The sequence below is a fragment of the Eptesicus fuscus genome, chromosome 16 (genome assembly GCF_027574615.1).
Source record: "Eptesicus fuscus isolate TK198812 chromosome 16, DD_ASM_mEF_20220401, whole genome shotgun sequence".
Lineage (NCBI taxonomy): Eukaryota > Metazoa > Chordata > Mammalia > Chiroptera > Vespertilionidae > Eptesicus > Eptesicus fuscus.
This window is the reverse complement of record NC_072488.1, coordinates 54,005,641-54,031,602: the sequence shown is the minus strand read 5'-3', so window position 1 is coordinate 54,031,602 and position 25,962 is coordinate 54,005,641. Positions and strand designations below refer to the sequence as shown.

Genomic DNA, 25,962 nt, shown 5'->3' with positions numbered 1-25,962 from the left:
GGGGAAGTTTTTTAAAGAGCACGACTCTGCTATCTTGACCAGAAGCTTCAGGGATGATTTTTAAGAGGAGGGGTTAGGGGCTGCACCAAACCTGTAGTTCTGACACCTTTAGGGTTGTGAAACATTTTAAGTCTCCCATGAAAGGCCTAGGCAGGCCTTTCCCTGCCAAAAAATACAGATTAAGATTTTTGCATCTACTTTTTCATTTTTTAAAATTTTTATTTTTAATCCTCACCCAAGAATATTTTTTTTATTGATTTTTAGAGTGAGTGGAAGAGAGAGGGAAGGACAGAGAGAAATATCAATGTGAGAGAAACACATTGATTGGTTGCCTCCTGCACGAGCCCTGACCAGGGCCCGGGCCAGGGAGGAGCCTGAAATTGAGGTACATGCCCTTGACCAGAATCGAACCTGGGACCCTTCCATCTGCAGGCCAACGCTCTATCCACTGAGCCAGACTGGCTAGGGCTTTGCATCTTCTTCAGAGTTTTTAGAGACTAACACCCCTCCCCCGCCGCCCACCCAAACAGTCCATCAACAGAACTTGATCCCCGGACGGTGTTACTGCTGTGGAGCTGTGAGCACTCCGCCGTCTGGAGAGTGTTGCACAGGGAGGGTGTGGGAAGAGGGCACCTGCGAGGCCGCTGGCCTCCCCTCCAGCGAAAGGCCCATTTGGCCAGCCCTGGCAGTGCTCGGGCTGAGTGTGCAGTCAGGTCTGCTGAGAAGCCTGGACTCAGAGCAGGGGGAAGGAATCTGCAGGAAGGAACCACTGAACCTGACACCGAAGTGGAGGCTGGGCTGTGCCCTGCTGCATTCCAACCCACCCATCTCCCTGCACCTCTGCTGGTGAGCTAAGCCCGGACTGGAGGAAGGGTTAGTTCCGGTCGGGCAAAGAGGACACAGGCACACTGCAGGGCCTGTTGCCAGCCCCACCAGGCATCCTGCTGACTGACAAGATCCCTTCCCCCCTGGCGTGGCCATGTGTCAACCCCACCCCCGTGATGGCCCCACCTCCAGAGGGTCAGCCTTGGAGAGGCCTGCAGGGGCTCGACAGGGTCTCTCACGCTCTACTGGAGGGAGGGCAGAGGACCGGAGAGCAGGGTAGTGGGGCCCCCGCCCCAGGTCCGGATACCCTGGGCTGGAGGCTGTTTGTGAATGAAGGAACAGCCAGCGTCCCCAGAAACAAATTGTGCAGGAAAAAACCAGTGTGGGCACTTCATAACAGTCCATCTTTTTTTGTTGATAATCCTCACCTAAGGATATTTTTCCACTGATTTTTAGAGAGAGTGGGAGGGGGAGAGACAGAGAAACATCGATGTGAGAGAGACACATCAATTGGTTGCCTCCTGCATGTACCCGACCAGGCTGGGGATTCAGCCGGCAATCCAGGTACGTGCCCTTGACCGGAATCGAACACTGACCCTTCAGTCCATGGGCCAGTGCTCTATACAGTGAACCAAACTGGCCATGGCACACCAGTCAATCTTAACAAGAGCCAGGTTCACCTCGCCCACTGGTTAGAGTGTAAGTCTCTGGACCTGCAAGTGCAGGGTGGACGTCACGTGAACTCAGTGGAGTTTGGTGAGGGCACAGCGCCCTCTCCGGGAGCCCTGACCAGGGTCTTCACCCGGTAGGAGTGCCTGGCTCTAGCAGGGCTTGGGGAAGGCACAAGGCTTGTCTTGGAGGAAACACGTGGAAACCTTACCCAGAACAATTCTTTTATTCAGTAACTGCTGATTTCCTCCTTCCCCAACCAGGCTAGAAAACCATCTGGATGGCACCGCACAACCTCCCTGGGGAAGCCCAGCTGGCAGGCAGTTAGGACGGGCAGCAATGGAGACTCGGCCAAAGGCCCCGTTCTGCACCATAAACAGCGGGGAGGAGAGGAGATGGGACAAATGCAAGGCCAGAAGGCCCCCCCCCCGCCCCCCCCCCCGGGGTTCTTATACTGGCCTGGTGGATGGAGGAGAGGAAGGCGGGCCCAGCTGTGGCCTCAGGCGTCTTGCTCTGGTTCATGCTGCCCCCTGTTGGCTGCTGCCACTGCCACCTCCCTTCATATTCTATGTCCCTGTCTGGTCCCTCTCCTATGGCCACCAGGGCTCTGAAAGCCCTACCTGGGGGCGTGTGGAACATCCTGATGGGGCTCTCCCACCTCACGATCCATTCACTCTCCCCGAGATGACCTAGAGCCCAACTCAGATGACAGCAAAGGAGGCAGATCTGTAGGGAGTGTGTCAAGTCTGACTGCCCGTGTCTCATGAGGAGGAGGTCCTTGGCTCCCCCGACCAGGCCTGGGAGCTTCCACGTCCCTTCTGCTGAGATGAGAAGGGGCGTGGTCCAGCCAGGTGTTCCTGACAAGGTTTGCCTCGGCGGTCAGACCGGCCACGTGCCTTCGGATGAGTGTGGTGGCAGGTCACACACGCCTGTGAAAGTGAGGTCCTTGGAGTGAGGGGCTGATGCCTCACAGCACTTCTGTGCTCCCAGCAAGGAGGTCTGTCCCTTCGATACTCCAGCCAAGTAGGTCTCCAGGGTCTTGAGCAGCCGCCGGGGGCTCTTCTTGGCCAACACTTCCAAGTCTGGAACAGAGAGCATTGGGAACAAAAGGCTTGGGGGGCTTTGGATGCACAGTCCAGGGCCCAGCAGCTCTGGGAGTACCCCAGCCCGGGTCCTAGGGAGAGAGGTGGAAGAGCCCTCTAAGATGGGGAGCTCACCATGGAGGGAGATCAAGGGACCACAGGACCCACAGGGACCACGCACCCTACCTTGCCCAGGACAACTGCGACTTAGAATAGTCAGTCCACTGTCAGACCCAGCTTTTGATTCAGAAAATATCACCACAGGTACAAGGGCAGAAAGGGAGGAGGGGTGGCAGACAAGGGAGAGCTAGCAGGCTCCAGAGGGTGGGCTGGAAGGGAACTGCAGCCAAACCCAGTCTAGTCACCACCCTGAGGTCCCTAAGCCTGGGGACGCCGTGGAAGAGCTAGGCCTCCCCAGAAGGAAGCACACCTTTGAGGACAAAGCCCGAGTCTGCGATCGTCTTCTGCTGCGTCTTCCAGACATGAGCGAGGTGGAGGAAAGTGGCGGCATAGAAGCTGTTCACCACTGGGATCACCTTCTGCTGCCGATTACACTCCCTGCAGGAAGGGAGGTGGTGGACAAAGCCTGGCACCTGGGTGCCCTTCCCCACTCCCTCCCGGGGAGCCATTCCCCAGGCAGCCTCCACATCGGAGCTCAGGGCTGGGGGTGGGCTGGCAGATGGGCCCGGTGCACATGGATGTTGCCTAGTGCCCCCAGAAGCCCGCAGGTGAGGAAGGAAGCTGGGGAGAATGAGGCAGGGAGGGAGGGAACCAGGCTCTGCTGGGTCCTTCTAATCAGCCGGTGGGGTTGAGGGGGCGGGGGGATGAGCAGTGGGAGGACTCACCTGGAGAGACACTCCTCTCTTAAGGCCTGGATGGCGATGCGGGTGATATTCACAGACATCAAACAGAAGGGGAATTGCTGGAATGGAAGTGGCACGTCAGTGGCAACCCGGGTCTTGCCTTCTGGGTTTCCCTCTTCCACAACCCAGCCTGGCCTACAGGCAGTAACAGCAGCACGGCCCAGAGGCAGCGGCGATGTTATCCACTTAATTTTCACAATGATCTTCCCATCTCACAGATAAATGAGGATATGGAAGCTTTGGTGAAATACCTTTCTTTTTTTTTATTTTTTATTGATTTTTTTACAGAGAGGAAGGGAGAGGGATAGAGAGTTAGAAACATCGATGAGAGAGGAACATCGATCAGCTGCCTCCTGCACACCCCCTACTAGGGAGTTGCCTGCAACCAAGGTACATGCCCTTGACCGGAATCGAACCCGGGACCCTTGAGTCCGCAGGCCGACGCTCTATCCACTGAGCCAAACCGGTTAGGGCGAAATACCTTTCTTAAGGCAGCGGAACCAGGATTCCAACTGGGGTAATTCTCTCCAAAGCTGGTTTGCATAACACCTGGGAGAGTTCTCCCGCTTCTTCAACATCCCAACCCATGAGCTCTCGTTGGCCTTCACCAGACCTACCCATGTGCTGCCAGGGACCCCTGGGGTTAGGATGAACATGAGAGAGTGAGGCCCAGGTACCTAACTAACTATATAGGTTCTTAAAGTCTCTTCTTCCCTCCCTCGGCTTCTGGTTATTTGCTCATAGCACTTCATCCAAAATCAGACAGAGAAGGTGCAAGTACGTAGAAAGTCAGCCTTGACTTGCTGGACACCCCATCTCTCATAGCAGAGGCCTGAGCACTCCCGAGAGGCTGCATGGAGTCCCACCAGCACTTCACCAGGGTGGGCCTCAGGATGCCCTGCAGGGTCCACCTCAAAGCTCTATTTTTAGAGGAGCAAATTCCTTCCTATTTAATAACCAAAACAAAACACACACACACACACACACACACACACACACACACACACACACACACAAAAGTGAAAGCAAATGAAAAACGTTTTGCAGGGGATTTGCAAATATTACGTTAGTTTTCATTGTTGAACGTACACAAGGGCATCCACTGAGAAGGACAGACAGATCAGTGCATTCCGTAGTTTAGAACAAGAGTCACAGTCTATTTATCCATCTACTTCCCCAAGGAGACTCACTACATTATAATATACTGTTCTGTCCAGTATGGTAGCAACTAACCACATGCACCTATTTAAATTTAAATTTAAATTTAAATAAAATAAAATGTAAAATGCAACACTTCTTTAGCTCATCCTAGCATGACTCCAAGTGCTCATAGCGACACGTGCTCGGCTGCTGTGGTGGACAGTGCAGATCTAGGTTTTAGTGGACATCACTGCCTGACCCGTCGAGCCCCACCCAGCTTTTCTCAGGGTCTTCCATGACACCTGAGTTCCAGATCTTGGCCTGGCCACCTGCTAGCTGTGTGTCCTTAGTAAAGCCACCCAAACATTGAGATAGCTTTCCTATCTCTCAAAACAAAAAGGGAAATGCACTTTGAGTTAACACAGTGGCCTCAAACTGCTGTTCTTAGAAAGGCCTGCATACAAGGTTAGCCCTTGGCTGGCATCTGGGCACTTGGGTTATGAGAGACGCCCGCCATTCCCTCAGGATGACTCACTGTGTAAACTCTGCTTCCCCTCTGGGACTCTGGAATTCTGGTGTGTGCTACAGATGGGGCCTGCATGGCCACCCCCCAGTATAAGCCTTAGGTACTGAATTTCTAAGAGCTCCCGGGTTGGCACCATTTTACTTGCTGGAGGAATTAAGTGTGTCCTGTGTGATTCCACTGGGAGAGGACTCTTGGAAGCCGGCACCAGGTTTCCTATGGGTTTTGTCCCATGCATTTCTTCCCCTGCTGACTCTGCTTTGGCTCAGCCACATCATGGCTGTGACTCTCTGCCAAGTCCCGTGAACCCTCCAGTGAATCACAGAACCTGGAGGTTCCTGGGGACCCGGACCAAGTGCCATGCTGGGTGGAGTCAAGACACTAATCATTACAAAAATTCTACGAGATACGTTTTATTATCTACAGTTGACATTTTCTATTATCCCACAACCTACCTCACAGAGTTGCTCTAAGGAGTAATTTAGATGTTATATGCAAAATACTCAGTACAGCATCAGTCTAAGTAGGTGCTAACAAACGTTCATAATTATTATTTTTGCCTCAATGTGCGTGGCTGAGGTAAGCAGCAATGCATTTATACCTTCTTACTTTTTTTTTTTTTAAATCATCACCTGAGGATATGTTTTTATTGATTTTTAGAGAGGGAAAGGGAGAGAGAGAGAAACATCAATGTGAGAAACATCGATCCATTGCTTCCAGTACACGCACTGACCAGGAATCAAACCCGCAATCTAGGTATGTGCCCTGACTGGGAATCGAACCCACAACCTTTTGGTGTATGGGAGAACACTCCAACCAACTGAGCCACCTGGACAGGGGGTTATACCTTCTTGTATTGCATATTTAATTGTATATACTTGCATAATATCGCCTTTCCCTTGATTTTTTTCAGTCTAAGATAAATATGGGAACAAGAATATGGTAGCAACATGAGGAAGAGGAGATTTACACCTAGTGTTCATTCACTCTCAGGAACATTCATTTAAAGCCCACTTATTAAAAAGCAGTTTTCACTGGAATTCAGATCTCAGTGTCTCCGTTCCTTCAACAGTTCTTTTGGATCTGAAAAGTGTTCCTTTAAGCTAAAATACTACAGTGAGGCTGTGTTTAGGGAACTAGCAGACAGTAGAGGGAACCAGACCCGGGCATTTTGGGTTTCCATTTAAAGTTTCCCTTCTCTTCATGCTTAAGCACCTTTGAGAACTGAACAGGAAGCCTAGATGGTCTTTGGTGGCTGCTGCTGACATGACCCCCCTGGAGGTTCCAATCCGTAGTTCTGGGGAGGGTCCTCGGAGTCTGCACCCCCCACCCCAGGTGACTGCAGCACTCCTCAGGACAGCGTGGGCTGAGCAGTCACACTGCCCGCACTCATGGGGGGCCCAGTCCATCGCCCCAGCATTTCTAGTTCTGGGCCCATTCCCCTTTAGCAGGATGTACACAGGTCCCTGAAACATTAGTTTTCCCCTTTGGAGAGAAATAGGAATAGGAATGGCTATTGGCTGGGCCGTGTCCCCCAACTGTTACTCTGATCTCATACATGCCTCCTGGAAAATTGTTTTCAAGATCCAGAAGCTCTTCAGATTAAGTTTTACTTTAAAACCTTGGAATTACTAATAGTTCAAGGAATTATAAAAAAAGCTAGCTAGGCCCTGGCCAGTGTGGCTCAGGTGGTTGAGTGTTGTCCTCTGCACCAAAAGGTCATGGTCAGGGCACATGCTGGGGTTGTGGGCTCAGTCCCCAGTAGGGTGCATGCAGGAGGCAGCGACTGATGTTTCTCTCTCATCAATCTCTCTCTCTCTCTCTCTCTCTCTCTCTCTCTCTCTCTCTCTCTCTCTCTCATGCAGGAGGCAACTGATTGATGTTTCTCTCTCATCAATCTCTCTCTCTCTCTCTCTCTCTCTCTCCTCTCTCTCTCTCCCTCCCTCCCTCCCTCCCTTCCTCTCTCTCTTTAAAATCAATAAAAACATATTTTTTTAAAAAAGCTAGCCCTAGCCAGTTTGGCTTGGTGGATAGAGCATTGGCCTGCAGACTGAAGGGTCCCAGGTTCGATTCCGGCCAAGGGCACATGTCCGGGTTTCGGGCTCAATCCCCAGTAGGGGGCGTGCAGGAGGCAGCTGATCAATGATTGTCTCTCACCATTGATGTTTCTCTCTCTCTCTCCCTCTTCCTTCCTCTCTGAAATCAATAAAAATATATTTTTAAAAATCATCATCGAATCCCCTCTTTTTCTTACACTCATATTCCATCCATCAGAAAAATATGCTGGCTCTACTCTCTTAAGCCCATACGCTCAAGATTCTATATCCAGCATCTGACCACTTCACACCACCTCCTCTGAGAAGACCCTCCACACCACCATCACCTACAACTTGATTATAAAGCCCTAGACCAGAGACTTTCAACCTAACAAAGGTATAATTTTGATTCATTCACACCAGATGGCTATTGTTGTGTTGGCTGTTGTCATTTTCTTATTTGAAAACCTAGGAAAAAAGAGTCAGTGCCCCTGACTAAATAGGTATGACATGTTTTAAAAATTCTTGTGGCATGTCAGTTAAAAACTGTTGCTCTAGACTATTCTCCACCAGGCAGCTGGTAGGATCCATTTAAACCTTTCAAGGTACTCCAAGCTGCTGAAAACCCTCATTTTGCTCAGAGTAAAATCAAAAGCCCTTATCGTACCTACCAGGAACTACGCCATCTGGTCCCTATTAACCTCTGACCTCCCTTCCTACTGCCCTCCCTTCCTCCTTCCGCTCCAGCCAGCTTCCCTGCTATTCTTCACATGCCGGACACTCTCTCCTCAGGACCTGTGCTGTAGCTGCTCCCTCTGTGTGGAATGCTCTTCCCCAGAAACCAGCTTGGCTGACACCCTCACCTCTTCAAAGGCTTGGTTTAAGTCTTGCCCTCTCATGGGAGATACCTTGACCATCCCATAAAATACTGTAACCCCTCCCCACATTCTCCAAACCTTAGCCCACCTGTGCTTTTTCCTTAGCACACGAATCACCTTCTAATATTCCCATCATTAGTGTATGTATTATGCTTACTTGTCTTCTCTGCTGGAAGGACCTTTGTTTTGCTCACTGATGTATCTCAAGCATCAAGAAAAATAACTAGCACAGGAGGTGCTGAATAAATATTTGTTTAGTGAATGAATTCCAGGTCCCACAAATCTGGGAGACGCATGGCAAGAAACAGGTCAAATTCATTTCTAAAATGGAGGGAATACCTACCACCTTTTACTAACTGGGAAAACCATCTAGCCCAACCCCAGGGAGCAGACCTGGACAGAGACTGAGGGCTACAAAAGCCACTTCCAGCCTGTCAGTAACTCCTGACCCAGAAGCAAACCTTCTCTGGGGCACACAAGGTGGACTCTTTTCCTTCAGACTCCGGGATTTCCCAGGGAGGGTGGTGAGTTGCCTAGTGCTTTTGTACATTATCTCCTTTAATTTTTCCAACTACCCAGCTGAAGTTTCCATGATTTCCATTCTACAGATGAGGAAACTGAGGCTCTGGGGAATTGAGGCAATGCTTGAGACTCATGCTAATGAGTGCTAGAGCTCAGATTCCAGCATTGACAGGGGAAGACAAATCCTGGTTTTGCCCCAGTTGTCCTAAGAGCCCTCAGCAATGAGAGGTTTACCTGGGAGGCCCGCCTGGCTGCTCAAAGAGCCCTGAGCCCAGGTCCTAGCTCCACAGCCCTCTCTGCTGGCTTCCCACCAGAGCCCCACCTGGATATGGTGATGAGACAGGCGGAAAATCTCCTGGGCCATCAGCAAGGTCTTTGAGTCCATCACCAGGTACAGCAGATGCAGGAGGGCAAGGAAGCCCGCTCCTCTCAGGTCTGTGGCTGGGTTTGCTCCTATAGCAGAAACCAGGAGGAAATTGAGGGCGATGAGAGCAATACTTAATGAAATGCTTGCTCCCGGGAGCGTCAATGACTTAGTTATAGGCCAAGTGGAGAGCCTAGACTTTCCTGACTGTAACAGGACACCCCTTAGCAGGGCAGTCAGAGAAGTGGGACTTTATCCTTTCCTGGTGCTAAGGAGCCTCCTTCCCTCTGGTGGCACTGGAAGTGAAGTGGAGGCCACATGGGAATAGTAATGAGGTACCCCTGCCCTTCCCAGCCAGTGGTACTAGTGGAGGCCAAGTGGGGTAACTGGGCTCCCACCCCATCTGACAGTAATGAGGTCACAGCCTCCTCCCCCCATTGGCTCAGTATCAGAGGAGGCCTGCTAAAATAGAAGACTTAAAGAAGATCCAGAGTCTCATTACACTATACCCACCCAAAATGTTCGGGACACAATAAAAAAATCACCTGTTACACAAAGAAAATCACAATTTGGATGAGAAGAGCAATCAGGAGATAGCAACACCAGATAAGGGTTTTTAAGCAGCTGCTGTAGGCAGAGTAATGGCCCCTCCAAAACTGTCCCTGTCCTAATCCCCACAACCTATGTGTATGCAATGTTGCAGGCCAAGGGGGAATTAAGATTGCAGGTAGAATTAAGGTTGCTAATTAGCAGATAAGAAAACTACCCTGGATTATCTGGAAGGGCCCAATGTAAAAAATGAAAGAGGGCGGCAGAAACAGTCAGAAAAAGATGTGAGAATAGAATCGGGCTCAGAGAGATGCTATGAAGGAGGAGGAATGCAGGCAGCTTCTAGATGGTGAAAAAGACAAGGAAACAGAGTCTCTCCTGAAACCCCAAAAGAATGCAGCTCGGCCCTCACCGGTTTGGCTCAGTGGGTAGAGCGTCTGCCTGTGGACTGAAGGGTCCCAGGTACAATTCCAGTCAAGGGCATGTACCTTGGTTGCGGGCACATCCCCAGTGGTGGTGGTGGGGGTGTGTGTGTGCAGGAGGCAGCTGATCGATGTTTAACTCTCTATCCTCCTCCCTTCCACTCTGTAAAAAATCAGTAAAATATATTATTAAAAAAAAAAAAAGAATGCAGCTCTGCTGCCACCTTGATCTTACCCCAGTGAGACCTGAATTACAGAACTCCTCTATTTGTGTTGTTATAGTTATTAAACCTTTGATAATGCCTTTGATAAGCAATTACTAACACACTTAGAAAAGAAATGAAAGTCTCAGTAAATATAACTAAAATTAAAAACCCATTGGATGTGCTCAACAGCAGAATAGCTATAACAGGAAAAGAATCAGTGACCTTGAAGATGGAACAATTTAAATTACCCAATCTGAACAATGAGGGAAAAAACAAAACAAAGTGAGGAGCACTCCAGAGATCCATGAGCTATAGACAGAGCCCGTGGGACCTGTGGAGCAATAACAAAAGACCTAGCATTTGTGCCATCAGAGTCCCACAGGAGAGGAGAAAGTGTGGGGCTGAAAAAAGTACTCAAAAGCAATAATGGGTGAATATTTATCAAATTTGGCAAAAGACATAAAATCTACAGATCCAAGAAGCTGAGTAAACCCCAAATGGAATAAAGTGAAAGATATTCACACCAAGACACATCATAATTAAAACGCTGCAAACTAAAGACAAAAAATAAAAATCTTGAAAACAGAAAGAGAGAAAAACAACCCCTTAACTATAAGGGAGAAATAATTCAAATGACAGTAGCTTGTTGGCCGGTGTTGCTTAGTGAACTGAACTAGGAGGTCATGGTTCAATTCCTGATCAGGGCACATGCCCGGGTTTCGAGCTCAGTCCCCAGTAGGAGGCATGAAGGAGGTAGCCAATCGATGATTCTCTCACATCACTGATGTTTCTATCTCTCTCTCCCTCTCCCTTCCTCTCTCTGAAATAAATAAAAACTTATTTTTAAAAATGACAGCAGTGCCCTAGCAGGTTTGAGTCAGTGGATAGAGAGTTGGCCTGCAGACTAAAGGGTACCAGGTTCAATTCCGGCCAAAGGCACATGCCTGGGTTGTGGGCTTGATACCCCGCAGTAGGGGGTGTGCAGGAGGCAGCCAATTAATGATTTTCTCTCATCATTGATGTTTCTAGCTCTCTCTCTTCCTCTCTGAAATAAAAAAATATATATGTATATATTTTAATGCCCAGCGTGGCTCAGTGGTTCAGCATCGACCTATGAACCATAAGGTCATGGTTCAATTCTCGGTCAAGGCACATGCCCAGGTTGCCGGCTCGATCCCCAGTGTGGGACTTGCAAGAGGCAACTGATCGATGATTCTCTCTCATTGTTTCTCTCTCTCTCTCTCTCTCTCTCTCTCATTCTCTCTCTCTCTCTCTCTCTCTCTCTCCCTCTCTCTCTCTCTCTCTCTCTCTCTCTCTCTCCTCTCTCCCCCTTCCTCTCTGAAATCAATAAAAATATATTAAAAAAAATAAAAATGATAGCAGCTTTCTCATCAGAAACCATGAAGCCCAAAAGGCAGTAGCACATTTATCAAGTGCTGAAAAAGAACTGTCAACATGGAATTCTATATCCAGGAAAATTACCCTTCAGAAGTAAAGGGCAAATCGCCGAAACCGGTTTGGCTCAGCGGATAGAGCGTTGGCCTGCGGACTGAAGGGTCCCGGGTTCGATTCCGGTTAGGGGCATGTACCTTGGTTGCGGGCACATCCCCAGTGGGGGATGTGCAGGAGGCAGCTGATCGATGTTTCTCTCTCATCGATGTTTCTGACTCTCTATCCCTCTCCCTTCCTCTCTGTAATAAATCAATAAAAAAATAAATAAATAAAAAGAAGTAAAGGGGAAATCAAGTCATTCTCAGATGACTTGTTTCTCTTTGGGTAAGAGAATTTATCACCATTAGACCTATATAAGAAAATGCCTATGCCGAAACCGGTTTGGCTCAGTGGATAGAGCGTCAGCCTGCAGACAAAGGTCCCAGGTTCGATTCCGGTCAAGGGCACGTACCTTGGTTGCGGGCACATCCACAGTGGGGGGCGTGCAGAAGGCAGCTGATCGATGTTTCTCTCTCATCAATGTTTCTAACTCTCTATCTCTCTCCCTTCCTCTCTGTAAAAAATCAATAAAATATATATTTTTTAAAATGCCTAAAAGATGTTTTGAAACAGAAAGGAAATGATAAAAGGAATTATGGAATACCATAAAGGAAGAAAGAACAATGGAAAAGTAAATACAATGGATTTTGCCTCTCCTCTTGAGATTCTTAAGTTGTTTAATGGTTGAAACAAAAATCAAACACATGATTTCAGTGTATATAGAGGACATATTTAAGACAATTATACATGAGGGAGGATAAAGGGACTTAAACATGTTATCAATACCAACAGACTGTCAATTAATCATGGGTATATAAAGTTTCCTTTTAAAATTAAGATATTTTCCTATTCTATACAAGTGTAATTTGGTATGATTTTGAAAAAAGAGTAGCACAATCCAAAAGCAGGTGAAATAATTTTGTTTCACTCAAAAATAAAGCAAACTTTTCATCAATATTAATGGAAAAGAGGAAAAAGAAAAAACCAGATTCCAAACCCTATCACTCCAGCGGTTTCCACCCCAGAGTAAGTGTTTGACAACGGTCTGCACGGCCACAAGTCAACGTTTCTCCTGCCTCTCTCTTCTCACGTCAGCCACACTGTTTCTCTAACCGAGGCAAGCAAGCGTCACGTCAGGGCCCTTGCATTTGCTCTACCCTCTTCCTGGAAGGCTTTCCCCGATACCCCTTCGCATGGTGCTGGGCTCTCACTCTAGTCCCGGAATCAGGGGTCCAAGAAAAGAAGACGAACCACTCCCCTCTCTTACCCTGAAAGCCCAGATCTTCCCAGTGATCTCCATGGAGGGCACAGTCAAACTTGGAGCCGGTCAGCTTCTTATAGATGGTCTTGAGGACTCGGCCATGTGTTGGGTCTCGGCTATCCAGGCCACCTGCCCCAAGACACACCCATGTTTCTGGTGGATTGTCCTTCAGGGAAGACTAAGTGCTTCTCAAGACAGATCCAGACTGTACTCAAGACAACCTGTTCTCCCAGACTTTTACCTCTCAGTCCCTGCTCCCCACATCAACACGGAAAATGCAAGACCCTTGGGTGAGGCTTAGTAACAGGGTGGGCAAACAGTGCTGTCTGCCTGACCTCATCGGCAGCACCTGCTCTGTGGCAGCACCAGTGCACTCACACTGAGCAATGGTCAGGACCAAGTCCCTTTCTTCACGGAGGCCCTGGTGGAGCTTTGGAGGCCCGAAGAGGCAGTGCCGGAGGGCAGCAAGCCCAGTCCTTCGAATCGTTGGCCGGATTCTTTTCTGGGGAGAAAGTTGCAGGTAAGGGGTAGCATGCTGGGTTCACCCGCTTTAATGAACTTATCATTAGGCTGAGCACAGGGACTATTCTTGCAGAAAGACATAGTTCCCCCAATTAAGTGCTGGTCTCTGGGCCAGGGAAAGGGAGCAGACGCTGTGAAGCATCTGTGGAACCTCTGGAGACAGGCTCTCCCAGCTCTTAAGTTCTTTGTAAATAGATGTCCCCAAGCATTCTCAGCCAGTTGTGTACATTTGGTCCTTCGGGCTCTTCCAGAACTAGCTACTCCATCGGCTGTCAGGAGGCTGGCTGTGGGGACTCCCCCATGCGGTCTCACAAACACCAGACCAGGTTTCCTGGCAGGGCTGCTTCTGCATAGCCTTTGTATGTCTGCCTCTGTCTCTCTCCATAAAGGACGTAATTTATAAAGTCTAGCACCACTCTCAAATTCTAGGATGAGCCAGCCAGTGGGGACAGGAGTTGAGTGGAGACTTTTTTGGAGCTGGATACCTCTGAGGGGAGCCAGAGCCTTCTGCTACCTCCACAACCAGCACTTCCTAAACCAGGCCATGCTGGCTTCTCATTGCTCAGGGCCGCTGCCAGGGACTTAGAACAAACTGATCTGGGTAGCTTCTGGCAACCTGATTCCTATCTTCTCAGCCTCTCTCTTGAGCCAGGTTTTAGGTACAAGATCTGAAATCACATTCCTCTAAACTTACTACTCGTCACTCAAGATGCCCCAGAAAGCTTGCCAGCTTTTATTCTCAATACTAGAGGCACAGTGCACAAAATTTCATGCACTGGAGGGGGAGGGGGTGTCCCTCAGCCCAGCCTGCACCCTCTCGCAGTCCAGGACCCCCCAAGGGGTCCTTAGCGCTGCTACGGAGGCAGGAGAGGCTCCCACCACTACCGCTGCGCTCGCCAGCCGTAAGCCTGGCTTCTGGCTGAGCGATGCTCCCCCTGTGGGAGTGCACTGACCACCAGGGGGGCAGCTCCTGCATTGAGCGTCTGCCCCCTGGTGGTCAGTGTGCATCATAGCAACTGGTAGTTCGACCATTCGGTCGATTTGCATATTAGCCTTTTATTATATAGGATTCTTTCTTTTTCCAATCCTACATATTTTTTAAAATTCCAAGATAGCTTCTAATACCTTTAGAGAATGAATATTTTCCTACATTAGCCATTAATTACTCAGCTCTGGACAGGCTGCCATGCTTCCTTAAGGAACTACCTAGCATTTGATTCCAGACCTCCCCATCGTTACCAGGGAAGAGCAGAGAGCAGCTACATGGACCTCTGTATGACAGGGCCACCAGAGCTCTGGGCACAGGCCCAGAAAGGCCACTGGGGCCCTGCATGCAACAAGGGTCTTTGGCAGCCACGACCCTATATCCCAAGATCTTTCTAGGTGAGATAGGACCCTCAACTGGAAGCTTCCATCTGCTTGCCCAGTGCCCTGTCCTGGTGGGATAGAAACCTGGCTCCTGGGAAGAAGTGGAGATCCCAAACCTCCATATGCAATACCTTGAAGGAGGAGAGGTCGATGGTCTGGAAATGCTGCAGGGCCTCACTGAAGGAGATCAGCTGCGCAGGCTGGTCTGTCTGGCTTCCTGTGGCAAAAGGGAAGAGGCAGAAAGCCCAGGATTTGTAACAGTAGTCAGTGTTAGCAGCCATTCACTGAGGCGTTCCAGTTGTCACCTCTAAGCTCAGATGCCAGCTGTAAACATCAGACACCCAAAGCTGCTGGATCAACTTCCCTTTCAGACCAGGCTGGTCAGAGGCTTGCAAGCCGATCTATGCTGTAAGTAGGGAAGGATCTGCCCCTCAGGGGCTCCCTAAATTCCACTCATCTGTGAGGGGGTGTCACTGACTGGAGTAGGTACACATATAAGAGTGTGCCACAGTTTTGCTTAGGGGTATTTCCTAATTCCTACTTTGCCCCTTCTCACACCCTATGTATGAATGGCCCTCTCTCCATCCTTTGTTCCAGTCCACAGGGAATTAACTTGTCAGTTAACAATAATGTCTCTCCCATATGGTCCTAGTTCTACTTTCCTGTAGCTCTCAGAAAGAGATGTGAGACAATTTTTACCAAGCTCAGAGCCTTCCAGCAGATGGCTTCAGCCCCCAACTCCAGGGATTTCCTTGTACAGTGAACAACCTGCTCAGCCTTATGCAGGGGCCCTTTCTGCCCGCCTCCATCCTTCTGCTATCCTCATCTCCCTACAGAAGCTGACCATGCCAAGTTCCTCCCTGAGTTCTCTCAGGGTTGGGTAGATGGCAGCCCTTTCCCCATGGCATTCATTCCCATTTCTTCCAGAAAGTCGTCTTTAGATTTGGAAAGAGTTGTTATTCTATTTCACACAGCCAAAATAAGACCATTCAGGAATTGTCTCCTCATCTCAGAGTCACAGAAACATTAGCCTCATGTGTGGACAGTGCCTTTACCAGCAGCAGATTGTGTGGAGATAGCGCCATTCTTGCAGTTACCTGTCTCTGGCTGGATGTTCTGCACGGCTTCCCATTCTTCCTGGGCTCTGAGCACCTCTGGGCTCACAACTGCAACAGTGAGAAAAGGAGACCCTCTGAGCTTGGGGTAGTCTGCATCACCGTCAGCCCTCAGCCTTGGGTCCTGTTGCCCTCAGATACCCTCTTCACGAGGCTGCCAGAGTGAGCTTTCAGAAAGGCAGATCTGATGTCCCACCCTGGCCAAAACCCTCCAGGGATCCTCCATAACTCTCAAGGTAAAACTCAACTCTCTAGCATAGCATCTAAGTACTCTCACAATCTGGACCCTTCGTACCTCTCTAACTCTGCCGTAGGACATAAAGGATACCTAAAGTTTCTCTATACTTCCCACCTTCAGTACCGTGGCACAGACTGCTCTCCCTCTGCTGATAGTCAGCAAGCCCCGTCAATTGCAACCCCTTCTGGTGTAACTCCTTCTCATCCTTCAGTTAATTCTGATTATCACCCTCACCTGGATGCCCTATCAGTGTTGTGACCATCTTTCCCCCACTGCACTGGGAGCCACATGAGGGCGAGGCTCTCCAGAACCTAGTACAGTGCCTGACACATAACACGTGCCCAATATTTGATGAATGAATAAAGCATGATAAGAGGAGGGAAAAGTAGAAGAAAAAAAAACACAGCAGGATAGGCTCTCACATGGCCCTTTTCTCCAAACCACAGCTGTCACTCTCTGGCCCAAATTGCTAGTGGTGTGTCCTGTCACTGGTTTTCCCCATTTGTCCGTCAACAAATAGTGGAAAGGATGAAGAGACTTCAGTTAAATACCAAAAACTGTGATCCCTCCAGCCTCAGTGGTAAAAGCAGTTTAGGACAGTTCCTCTCTGCCTTGAACTCATGGCTGAGGATGTCACGTGACAATAAACTGTTTTCAAAGTATACTTGTAAATTAAATAAAATTCTACCAAGAACTCAAAACACTAGTGGATAATGAGGAAGAGAAAGCGGCTGGGAAGCAGTAGCGGATGGTTGCTGAAAGCACACTCTAGAGCAAGCACGTCAAACTCGTGACCCACGGGCCGCATGCCTCGTTTATTTGGCCCATGTTAGCCTTTGAGTTTGACATGCTTGCTCTAGCCTATTGCTGGTGAACGGTTCATCTCCACTTGTTAGCTGTTCTTTGGGCCAGTTACTTAACCATCGGTAATCACTCGTGGACTACTATGGGGACGATGTAACTCTTCAACCTCTTCGGGGAATATGTGGCCCAAAGGTAAGTGCTCAACACATGTTAGCTAGTATTATGGACACAGTTGTGGGCAGTGAAGAGTGGTGGCAGATGAGATGGGTCCGGGGTCCTGAATATCTGGAACTCTGGGAAACTCAATCTTGCCAGCCCCAAACTCTGGGTGGGGCAGCAGACACAGAACCTCAGGGCTTCCAAGCTGGATAACTTCAACAAAATACAGAATACTCAACCCTGGATGGTAAAAAACAAACAAAAAACCCCCCTTCGCCCTGGATGGTGTGCTCAATGGTTAGGGCACCAGCCTATGCACCAAAGGGTCACAGGTTCAATTCCCAGTCAAGGGCACATACCTAGGTTGCAAATTGGTGTGTCTCTTGCACATCTATGTCTCTCTCCCTTTCTCCCTCCCTTCCACTCTCTCTAAAAATCATTGGAAAACATATCCTCTGGTGAGGATTAACAAAAACAAAAACAAAAACACCACAAAAAAACAGTGTGGGGCAAAAGTGGGTTTATAATTGTAAGTATGCAAAACAAAGTTTATACTTGTATTATTATTTATCAACTAGAAGCCTGGTGCATGGATTCATGCACCAGTGGGGCCCCTCGGCCAGGCCTGCAAGGATCAGGCCAAAACAAGCTCTCCGACATCCCCTGAGGGGTCCCGGATTGCAAGAGGGTGCACACAGGCCAGGCCAAGGGCTTCTAGTATGCATATAAGATCTTTGGTTAATCTCTTTCCGCCCTCCTCCCTCCGAGATTCACCAGTTTGTTCCATGTTTCCATGCCTGTGTTTTCCGCTCTTGTATTGAATGCCTGCCCCCTGGTGGCCAGTGTGCATGCTGGTGTGGCTTAGGCCAATGGTTGGCAAACTCATTAGTGAACAGAGCCAAATATCAACAGTACAACAATTGAAATTTCTTTTGAGAGCCAAATTTTTAAAACTTAAACTATATAGGTAGGTACATTGTTATTAACTTAATTAGGGTACTCCTAAGCTGGCCTTTGCTAAAAACTCAAGGGGCCAAAGAGCCGCATGTGGCTCGCGAGCCGCAGTTTGCCAACCACTGGCTTAGGCCTTTATATATATATAGATTAGAGGCCCGGTGCACAAAATTCGTGCATGGGTAGGGTCCTTAGGCCTGGCCCACAATCAGGGCCGGCTGGGGCCTCCCTTCCTTGGCTTCCGGCTGGGGCCTTTCTTCATTCCACAATGCCCCCTGGTGGTCAGCGCACGTCATAGTGAGCAATCGAACTCCTGGTTGTCTGGTCGAACTCACAAGGGAACAATTTGCATATTAGGCGCTTATATATATAGATTATTGTATTATTATTTTTTTAAATATATTTTATTGATTTTTACAGGGAGGAAGGGAGAGGGATAGAGAGCTAGAAACGTCGATGAGGGAGAAACATCGACCAGCTGCCTCGTGCACATCCCCTACTGGGGATGTGCCCGCAACCAAGGTACATGCCCTTGACCGGAATCGAACCTGGGACCTTCCAGTCCGCAGGCCGACGCTCTATCCACTGAGCCAAACTGGTTTCGGCAGATTATTGTATTATTTTCCATACGAACAACTGTAAACCTGCTTTTGCCCACCCAGTAATGTAGGAAAGAACCATGTAAAGCAGATAAAATAGGATGCTTTTTCAAAGCCCTTTTGCATATACTGTCTTATTTCATTATCATAATATCCTTTTGAGGATAAAGGAGGTTTTAATATTTCTACTGTAGACAGAGAGATTATATGATTTGTCACATAGTCACTAGCAGGGCTAGTGGGGCTAGATTATAACTCAGATCTTGTGACTCCTCCAGTGTTGATTCTAATTTTCCTTGAATAATGATAAATCTGCAAAATTCTGTAGGACAAGTAGTGAGACATTCAAATGATGAAAAGCAGATCCATGGGCAGCTCTGACTTGGGCCCCACCCAGACCCCAAGGGCCCTGAAGGGGACTTACCACCTGGCGCCCATCCATTAGCGTCTGCTGTCAGGGCTCGGAGGAGGCTGTGGTTCTTCAACTCCGAGATCTGCAGGGCAGTGATCTTTAGTGAAGGGTAGATCGATGTCCCCCCAACCACACAAACATGCCCCATCCACTGTACTGACTATCCTTGAAACTTTAGGCCAGAAGGATCTAGTCTACCTTGATGGGTTGATTAAAGCCAATCTTAAAGAGAGGCACCTGGAAAACTCCAACTCTGATGTAGAAGTTGAGTGATGGGGGGACGTGTATGCCTTCCACGCCTAGTAAACAATCAAAATCCACACAACTCAATGGGGCAGTGGTGTGCCTTTGGTATTCCCGTTGCACTTTATATTTTGCTTCACTAGAGCAATTATCTTACTAGACAGAGGTTGTTTTTTGCTTGTTTGTGCCCCACACCCCTTCTCCTCAGTGTGAGCTCCTGAAGGGCAGGGTCATGGGTTCCTGGCACCACCTAATGGCATGCAACAAAAACTTGTATTGGCGGGAGGTACTAAAGTGTGTGCAATATGTACAGGAATTCCCCTGAAAGCCAGAAGAGCACTGCTGTCCTTGTCGTTTGGTGGAGAGTTCCCAGCAGACACACTTTTGACCTGAAAGACAAACCAGAGTCACTCTCCCAGGCACATGTCATCCCCAAAGATGACAGCTTAAATGTCACACCTTTTCCCAGTACCACACACACACACACAAATGGATGAACTCCTAAGAAGTTAACTACAAGAAATACTATAAGGGAAAGCTTCTGTTTAATCTAATGTTAAGAAAACCTGCAAAAAGCTGAGTTAATGTTACCTCAGAAATCTTACACAGATTTCCTGGCTCTGTTTAAAGCTCTCTGAGTAAGCGAAGTTCAGTGAGGCAGTTCCCTCACTTTTGGCCGTTCCGCTCAGTCAAACCTTTCCCCTATAAGAGCTTAAAAAAACAAACCTGACAAACTTTTTGTAACTCATACCACCCATATAGCACTAATTTACCTAATATGTTAAAAATTAGTTCTAAAAATAACCCAAACCAGTAGAAAAACAGGCATAGATATGGCTATTTTATACAAAAAGAAACACAAATAGTTCTTAAACATATGAAAAGATGCTCTATCTTACTCAGGATAAGAGAAATGTAAAATAAAACTACTCTGAAATAATATTTTTCACTTAGTGTATTATCGAACACCAAATACTGGAGAGTAAATTGTTACCACTTCTAATAGCTTGACAATACCTGACAAAATTATACATGCTTTGTACATTCTGGACCTGCAATTGCATTCTAGGATTCATCTAACAGATATACTCATTCTTGTGCAAAATAAAATGCTTATGGTGTCATTCATTGTAGCACTGTTTATAATGGTAAAAGGGTAAAAAAGTAAATGTTCACTAATGAACTAATTAAACAAATTAGAGCATATTCACTCAATGAGAGCCTATTATACACATAGAGAAGAATAAGAAAGTGCGTTAGGGACAATATGGGACAATCTTCACAACATATTAAGTGAAAAAGCAAAGGGCAGATTATACACTGTTTTACTATTTATATTTTAAAATAATACATAATCACATTTGCTTGTCTGCAGAGACTATTTCCAGAAGTGGTAAGTTTGCCTCCAACAGAAAAACTGGTGGCCAGGGGACAAGGGTAGAAGGCAATTTTAAAAAAATATATTTTTTTATTGATTTCAGAGAGGAAGGGAGAGGGAGAAAGAGATAGAAACATCAGCCCTAGCCTGTTTGGCTCAGTGGATAGAGCGTCGGCCTGCGGACTGAAGGGTCCCAGGTTCGATTTCGGTCAAGGGCATGTACCTTGGTTACAGGCACATCCCCAGTAGGGGGTGTGCAGGAGGCAGCTGATTGATGTTTCTTTCTCATCGATGTTTCGAACTCTCTCTCCCTCTCCCTTCCTCTCTGTAAAAAATCAATAAAATATATATATATTTTAAAAAATAATAATAATAAAAGATATAGAAACATCAATGATGAGATAATCATTGATCGGCCGCCTCCTCCACGCTCCCTATTGGGAATCGAGCCCTCAACCCGGGCATGTGCCCTTGACCAGAATCGAACCCAGGACCCTTCAGTTCACAGAATAATGTTCTATCCACTGAGCCAAACCAACTAGGGTGGCAATTTTTGTTGTTGTTGTTAATCCTTACCCGAGGATAATTTTCAATTGATTTTTTGAGAGTGGAAAGGAGGGGGAGAGACAGAGAGAAACATCGATGTGAGAGAGACACATCAATTAGTTGCCTCCCACATATGCGCCCTGACCAGGGCCAGGGATCAAGCCACAACCGGTATGTACCCTGGACTGGAATTGAACCCGGGACCCTTCAGTCCGCAGGCTGACACTCTATCCACTGAGCCAAATCAGCCAGGGTTAGAAGGCAATTTTTTCATAGCATACATATTCTCTGTACGTTTTGAATTTTGAATTATGTGAATGTATTATTTTCTGTAGAATAAATAAAAAATAATCAAAGGAAAGTAATTAATAAAGGAATCATTGAAGTCAAAGCCCTATAATCCTAGATTATCCCATTACTCTAATCCCTCCTACATATTTTTGCTAATACTCCTTAAAATCAGCTTTGATTTTTTTTTATCCCTGGGAGATGAGAATGGATCCCTTAACACACCACAACTGAGCCAACTCCTCCAAAACTGGCCTCATGGTGCCTAAGTACTAGTATTTCCCACTTCAATCCAATGAACACACTATTGCAATTTCTCTCACTTCTATTTCTGGGGTCACGTGATTTTCCTCTAGAATACACACCTACCTCCAACTTCTCTGTGTCCTCTGTTCCCTTCAAAACCAGTTCTACCTCCTAAAGGTGGCCTCCTTACCAACTGGGGCTACAATGGTATCTCACTTACCTTAAGTCCTAAAGCCTTTCTATACGTACCACAGGTTTCTCTGCCAAGGCCTATCTCCCCTATCAGAATCTGCTGCTTTGAGCGTAAGGACCTTCTCTAACTAGTATACTTCTTTTCTATTTCCCATACTCATTCACATAGTACTAGGCACAAAATACATTATCAAAAATACTTGGTGATTCACCATGCTGAACAACTCCCTGCAGGGGTCTGTGTACTCAGGGTTCATCTCATCCTTCCTTTCCCTCTCCAGTTCAGTCCCCTCCAGTGTCCAAAGACTTCCCTTTGGAAATACAGCTCACCTGTCTTAATTCAGTGAAGGCAATCCCCAAAGCAAAAAGGCTTTGTCCTAGTTCCTACCACTAAATCCCACAGGCTCCACTTAGGAATACATTTTTTTTTTTTTTGGTCAGAGCACATACAAGAATCAATCAATGAATGCATCAATAAGTGGAACAAGAAATCAATCTCGATCTCTTTCTCCATTCCTCTCTCTAAGAAGAAAACATTTCTAGGCAAGGTAGTGGGAAAGATAAGACTTGCACAGAGATAGGTCACACTGAACCAAGAGTCTGAGGATAATCAGGCCGAATCAATGAAATACAAATCAATGAAATACAAATGTCTAGGAAGATTCCTCACTGAAATTCTCATTCTACCAAGCAAACTCTAACTCAAATCTCATAACCCACTAAGAAAATAAGTTCTCAGAAAAGGCAACTGACCCAGAGGTGAATAGAAGCTTCTTCTAATAGAACAAAGAGAACTATAATGAGGGTTTTTCCTAAACATAAAGTTCCACATTCTCTTGATAATATGTTTTTATTACTGTTAATGATATACCCCACACCAAAACTTTTCCCCAAAACAGAAGTGCTTGCTTACCTGTCCATCTCTTAATTCTTCCTCATTATGGAAAGAGCAAGATTTTTCATTCATGACTCAGAATCATTTGTTCAAGTGAGCTTTGTCCGTGGGCTCAGAAAGGAGTTTATGAAGGTCTGCGATTAGAAGCTATGGGGAGAGCCAGAAATCCAACTGCTCCACCTTTGCCTTCCTTTTTGGCAGTCATTCAGACTTAGAGCAAGAAAACAGTCCCTATGTGCCATCACCAGGGTGTGGGTTTCTGTGAGTACTGAAAGGAGTCCCTGAGGTCTTCGAAGCCTCGGGCCTGTAAAAAAAAATAAAGAAAACTGGTTTCATCATTCAGTTATGCCTCTGTTGAGAAAACTGACTTTAAAAATCTGTTGTTAGTTCTTTTTAAAATATTTTTTTATTTTTTAAATAGATTTTTTTTTTCAGAGAGGGAGATAGAAACATCAATGATGAGAAAAAAATCATTGATCGCTGCCTCCTGCATGCCTCACACTGGGATCGAGCCCACAACTCGGATATGTGCTGTGATTGGAAATCAAACCGAGACCTCCTGGTTCATAGGTCCACGCTCAACCACTAAGCCATGCCAGCTGGGCTGTAAATTCATTTTTAAAAAAAATGTATTTCTTTATTGATTTCAGAGAGGAAGGGAGAGGGAGAGAGAGATAGAAACATCAATGATGAGAGAGAATCATTGATCGGCTGCCTCCTGCATGCCCCCTGCTGGGGAATTGAGCCTACAACCCGGCCATGTGCCCTTGGCCGGAATCGAACCTGGGACCCTTCAGTCTGCAGGCCGACGCTCTATCCACTGAGCCATGCCAGCTGGGCTGTAAATTCATTCTTAATAAATAAGCTGCCTTAGTCAAATGCCTACCTCTTACTACCCATACCACTGGATGGAAAGAAGGGGACCCTGCAGGAGTCTAAGGCTGGGTTCTCAGTATCCAGAAGGTAGCAGCACCACTGTAAGTGGTGGGGTTCTGTTTCTGACAGTGCAGTTAATGGGATCCAGGGAGGTTTATCAAAGAGGTGAGGCTAATGGGTGGCATCTTGAGGGGTGGTCTTAGCTGAAGTGCTCAGGCTTGGGTCTAGGGGCTTATAAGATCTGGTTCCTATGATGGTAGAAACTTAAAATGCAACACAATGTTTGCCTTCTTCAGTTGTCACCAATATTGTACATGTTGCAGCTGCTTAGCCAGTTTGGCTAACTCAGTCTTTCATTCTACATCCATCTTTGGATGAGGGCTGGAGAGGCCCATACTTCCATCACAGGGGAGCGGGACCCATGGATACATCACAACAAAAAGCCAGGTCAGCCCTGGCTGGTGTGGCTCAGCTGATTCAGCATCATCCCACGCACCAAGAAGTTGCCAGTTCGATTCCCAGTTAAGGCACATGCCCGGGGTTGCTGGCTTGATCCCCAGTAGTGGGCATGCAGGAGGCAGCCGATGGATGTTTCTCTCTCTCTCTCTCTCTCTAAAATAAATAAAAACATACTTTAAAAAAGCAAGCCTGCCTTTGATTCAAGCTTCATATCATCTTCCTCCTTCATTATTTAAAAAAAAAAAAAAAGCAAAAAGCCAGATCATAACGGACAGATGGCCCCCACACAACTGACCGTCATACTTCACAGACTCGAGTGTCTAAGGAAGGAGGGCCTCATCTCTAGGAGGTCAGCCTCACTGTGGGAATATAATTTGGATTCCCTAAGAACCGGCTGCCAGTAACAAACAGGACTCTTTGCTGGGGTAGGACACTGATTCCTACCCAAGGAGCAGGAATACCTCCTGGCTCTTGGGCTGCGCATCTGGCTCATTGTACTTTAGAAGAGAGGGTAGTGCCCCTGACTCATGGCACCTCGGGAACTAGCTCCCTCTCACTAGGTCCTCTGGGGCCTCAGCATCCGCTTCCCTTTTCCCCCTCCTCCTTGACCCCCATGACAGCGTCTGACAAAACACTCGTACACCGGCCCGCCTGGGGAAGGTGAGAGGCAGGTGGGCTAACAGCAATCTCAGGAAGGCCCTTCTGTTACCGAGCATGACATGAGCCAAGCAGAGCAGAAGCGTGAGCAGCTTTACACGCCTGCTAGGGCCGGGGTTCTGGCTGGAGCACTGCTGGGGGCCTCAACAGGGGCAGTTACTATCTTATCAGAGAAAGAAAGGAGCAAGCTGTCAAACGCACAAGAGCTCTTAGTTCTTAGGTCACTCCCACCTCTATTAGGCAAGTTCCTCAGAGTTGGACCCGAGGAAATGGCCTTCCTTTTAAATAAATATATATTATTTATTGACTTCAGAGAGGAAGAGAGAGAGATAGAAACATCAAGGATGAGAATTATGGATCGCTGCCTCCTGCACACCCCACACTGGGGATCAAGCCCGCAATCCGCATGTGCCCAGACCGGAACCCAACGGTGACCTCCTGGTTCATAAATCGACGCTCAACCACTGAGTCACGCCACCAGGCAAGATGGATCCTTTTTAAAGGGAGTATTTATGGTGCATCCGCTTTAGAGAAGGGGCTTCCTTAGGGTTTGACTTTCTCACTGCTTGCTGGAGCTTAAACTCCCTGAATAGGTATTTAATTTAGAAACGGGGTCCACGCCTCAAATACAAATGCGCACACAGGTATGGCAGCTCTCTGGTCCTTTCATCGGGCGGGTCGCTGGACGCCCTCGTCCCTCCCCGTCCCCCGGCGGCCCCCACGGAGGGAGGTGCCACGGGACCAGCCGGAGGCCCGGGGCGCCCGCAGGCCCCGCCCACGGCAACGCCATTCCCTGGGGGCGCCGCGGCCAAAACCCTGGGCCAGTTGGGGGAGCCAGGGGGCCAGGCGCCGGCCGGCTGTGAGGCGCAGATCCCAAGAGAGACCTCCCTCCAGCAAGGCAGCCAGCCGCGGCCAGGCTGGGCGCGGGCTCCGCACGGACCCGCTCTCTCCGGCGGGGAAAGTGAGCAAAGCGACTTGCCTCAGGTCCTCGGCCGAGCGCGGGCCGGAACCCAAGTCTCCGGCGTCCCAGGCGGGGTTCTCTCTCAGTCCTGCACCTCTCAGCCTCGCCTCGCCCCGGGACCATCACCGGCACCCCACATTCCCTCCTGAGGGCCCCCGGGCTGGCCCGACGCGCTCCCAAAGCCTCCCCGCCGCCGCCGCCGCCGCCGCCGCCGGCCTC

General features: G+C 48.0%; 1 protein-coding gene across 1 annotated transcript; it reads right to left on the bottom strand.

Moving 5' to 3' along the window:
- Nucleotides 1-234: 234 nt before the first annotated feature.
- On the bottom strand, nt 235-23,090 carry ELMOD3 (ELMO domain containing 3). Its single transcript, XM_008155909.3, has 11 exons — nt 22,809-23,090; nt 19,557-19,634; nt 19,015-19,084; nt 15,819-15,887; nt 14,853-14,938; nt 13,210-13,333; nt 12,838-12,960; nt 8,861-8,991; nt 3,422-3,498; nt 3,007-3,134; nt 235-2,576 (listed from the first exon to the last, which is right to left on the bottom strand). The coding sequence occupies exons 1-11, from the start codon at nt 22,860-22,862 to the stop codon at nt 2,374-2,376; spliced, it is 1,143 nt and encodes a 380-aa protein (XP_008154131.2). The 5' UTR covers nt 22,863-23,090; the 3' UTR covers nt 235-2,373.
- Nucleotides 23,091-25,962: the final 2,872 nt, after the last annotated feature.

Excerpts from the sequence above, each read along its gene's own strand:
- ELMOD3 (XM_008155909.3), bottom strand. The coding sequence starts at position 22,862 with ATGAATGAAAAATCTTGCTCTTTCCATAATGAGGAAGAATTAAGAGAT. Across the intron at positions 8,992-12,837 it reads GGAAGATCTGGGCTTTCAGG|GAGCAAACCCAGCCACAGAC; the intron begins GTAAGAGAGGGG and ends TTTCTGCTATAG. Across the intron at positions 2,577-3,006 it reads CTCGGGCTTTGTCCTCAAAG|ACTTGGAAGTGTTGGCCAAG; the intron begins GTGTGCTTCCTT and ends TCTCTGTTCCAG.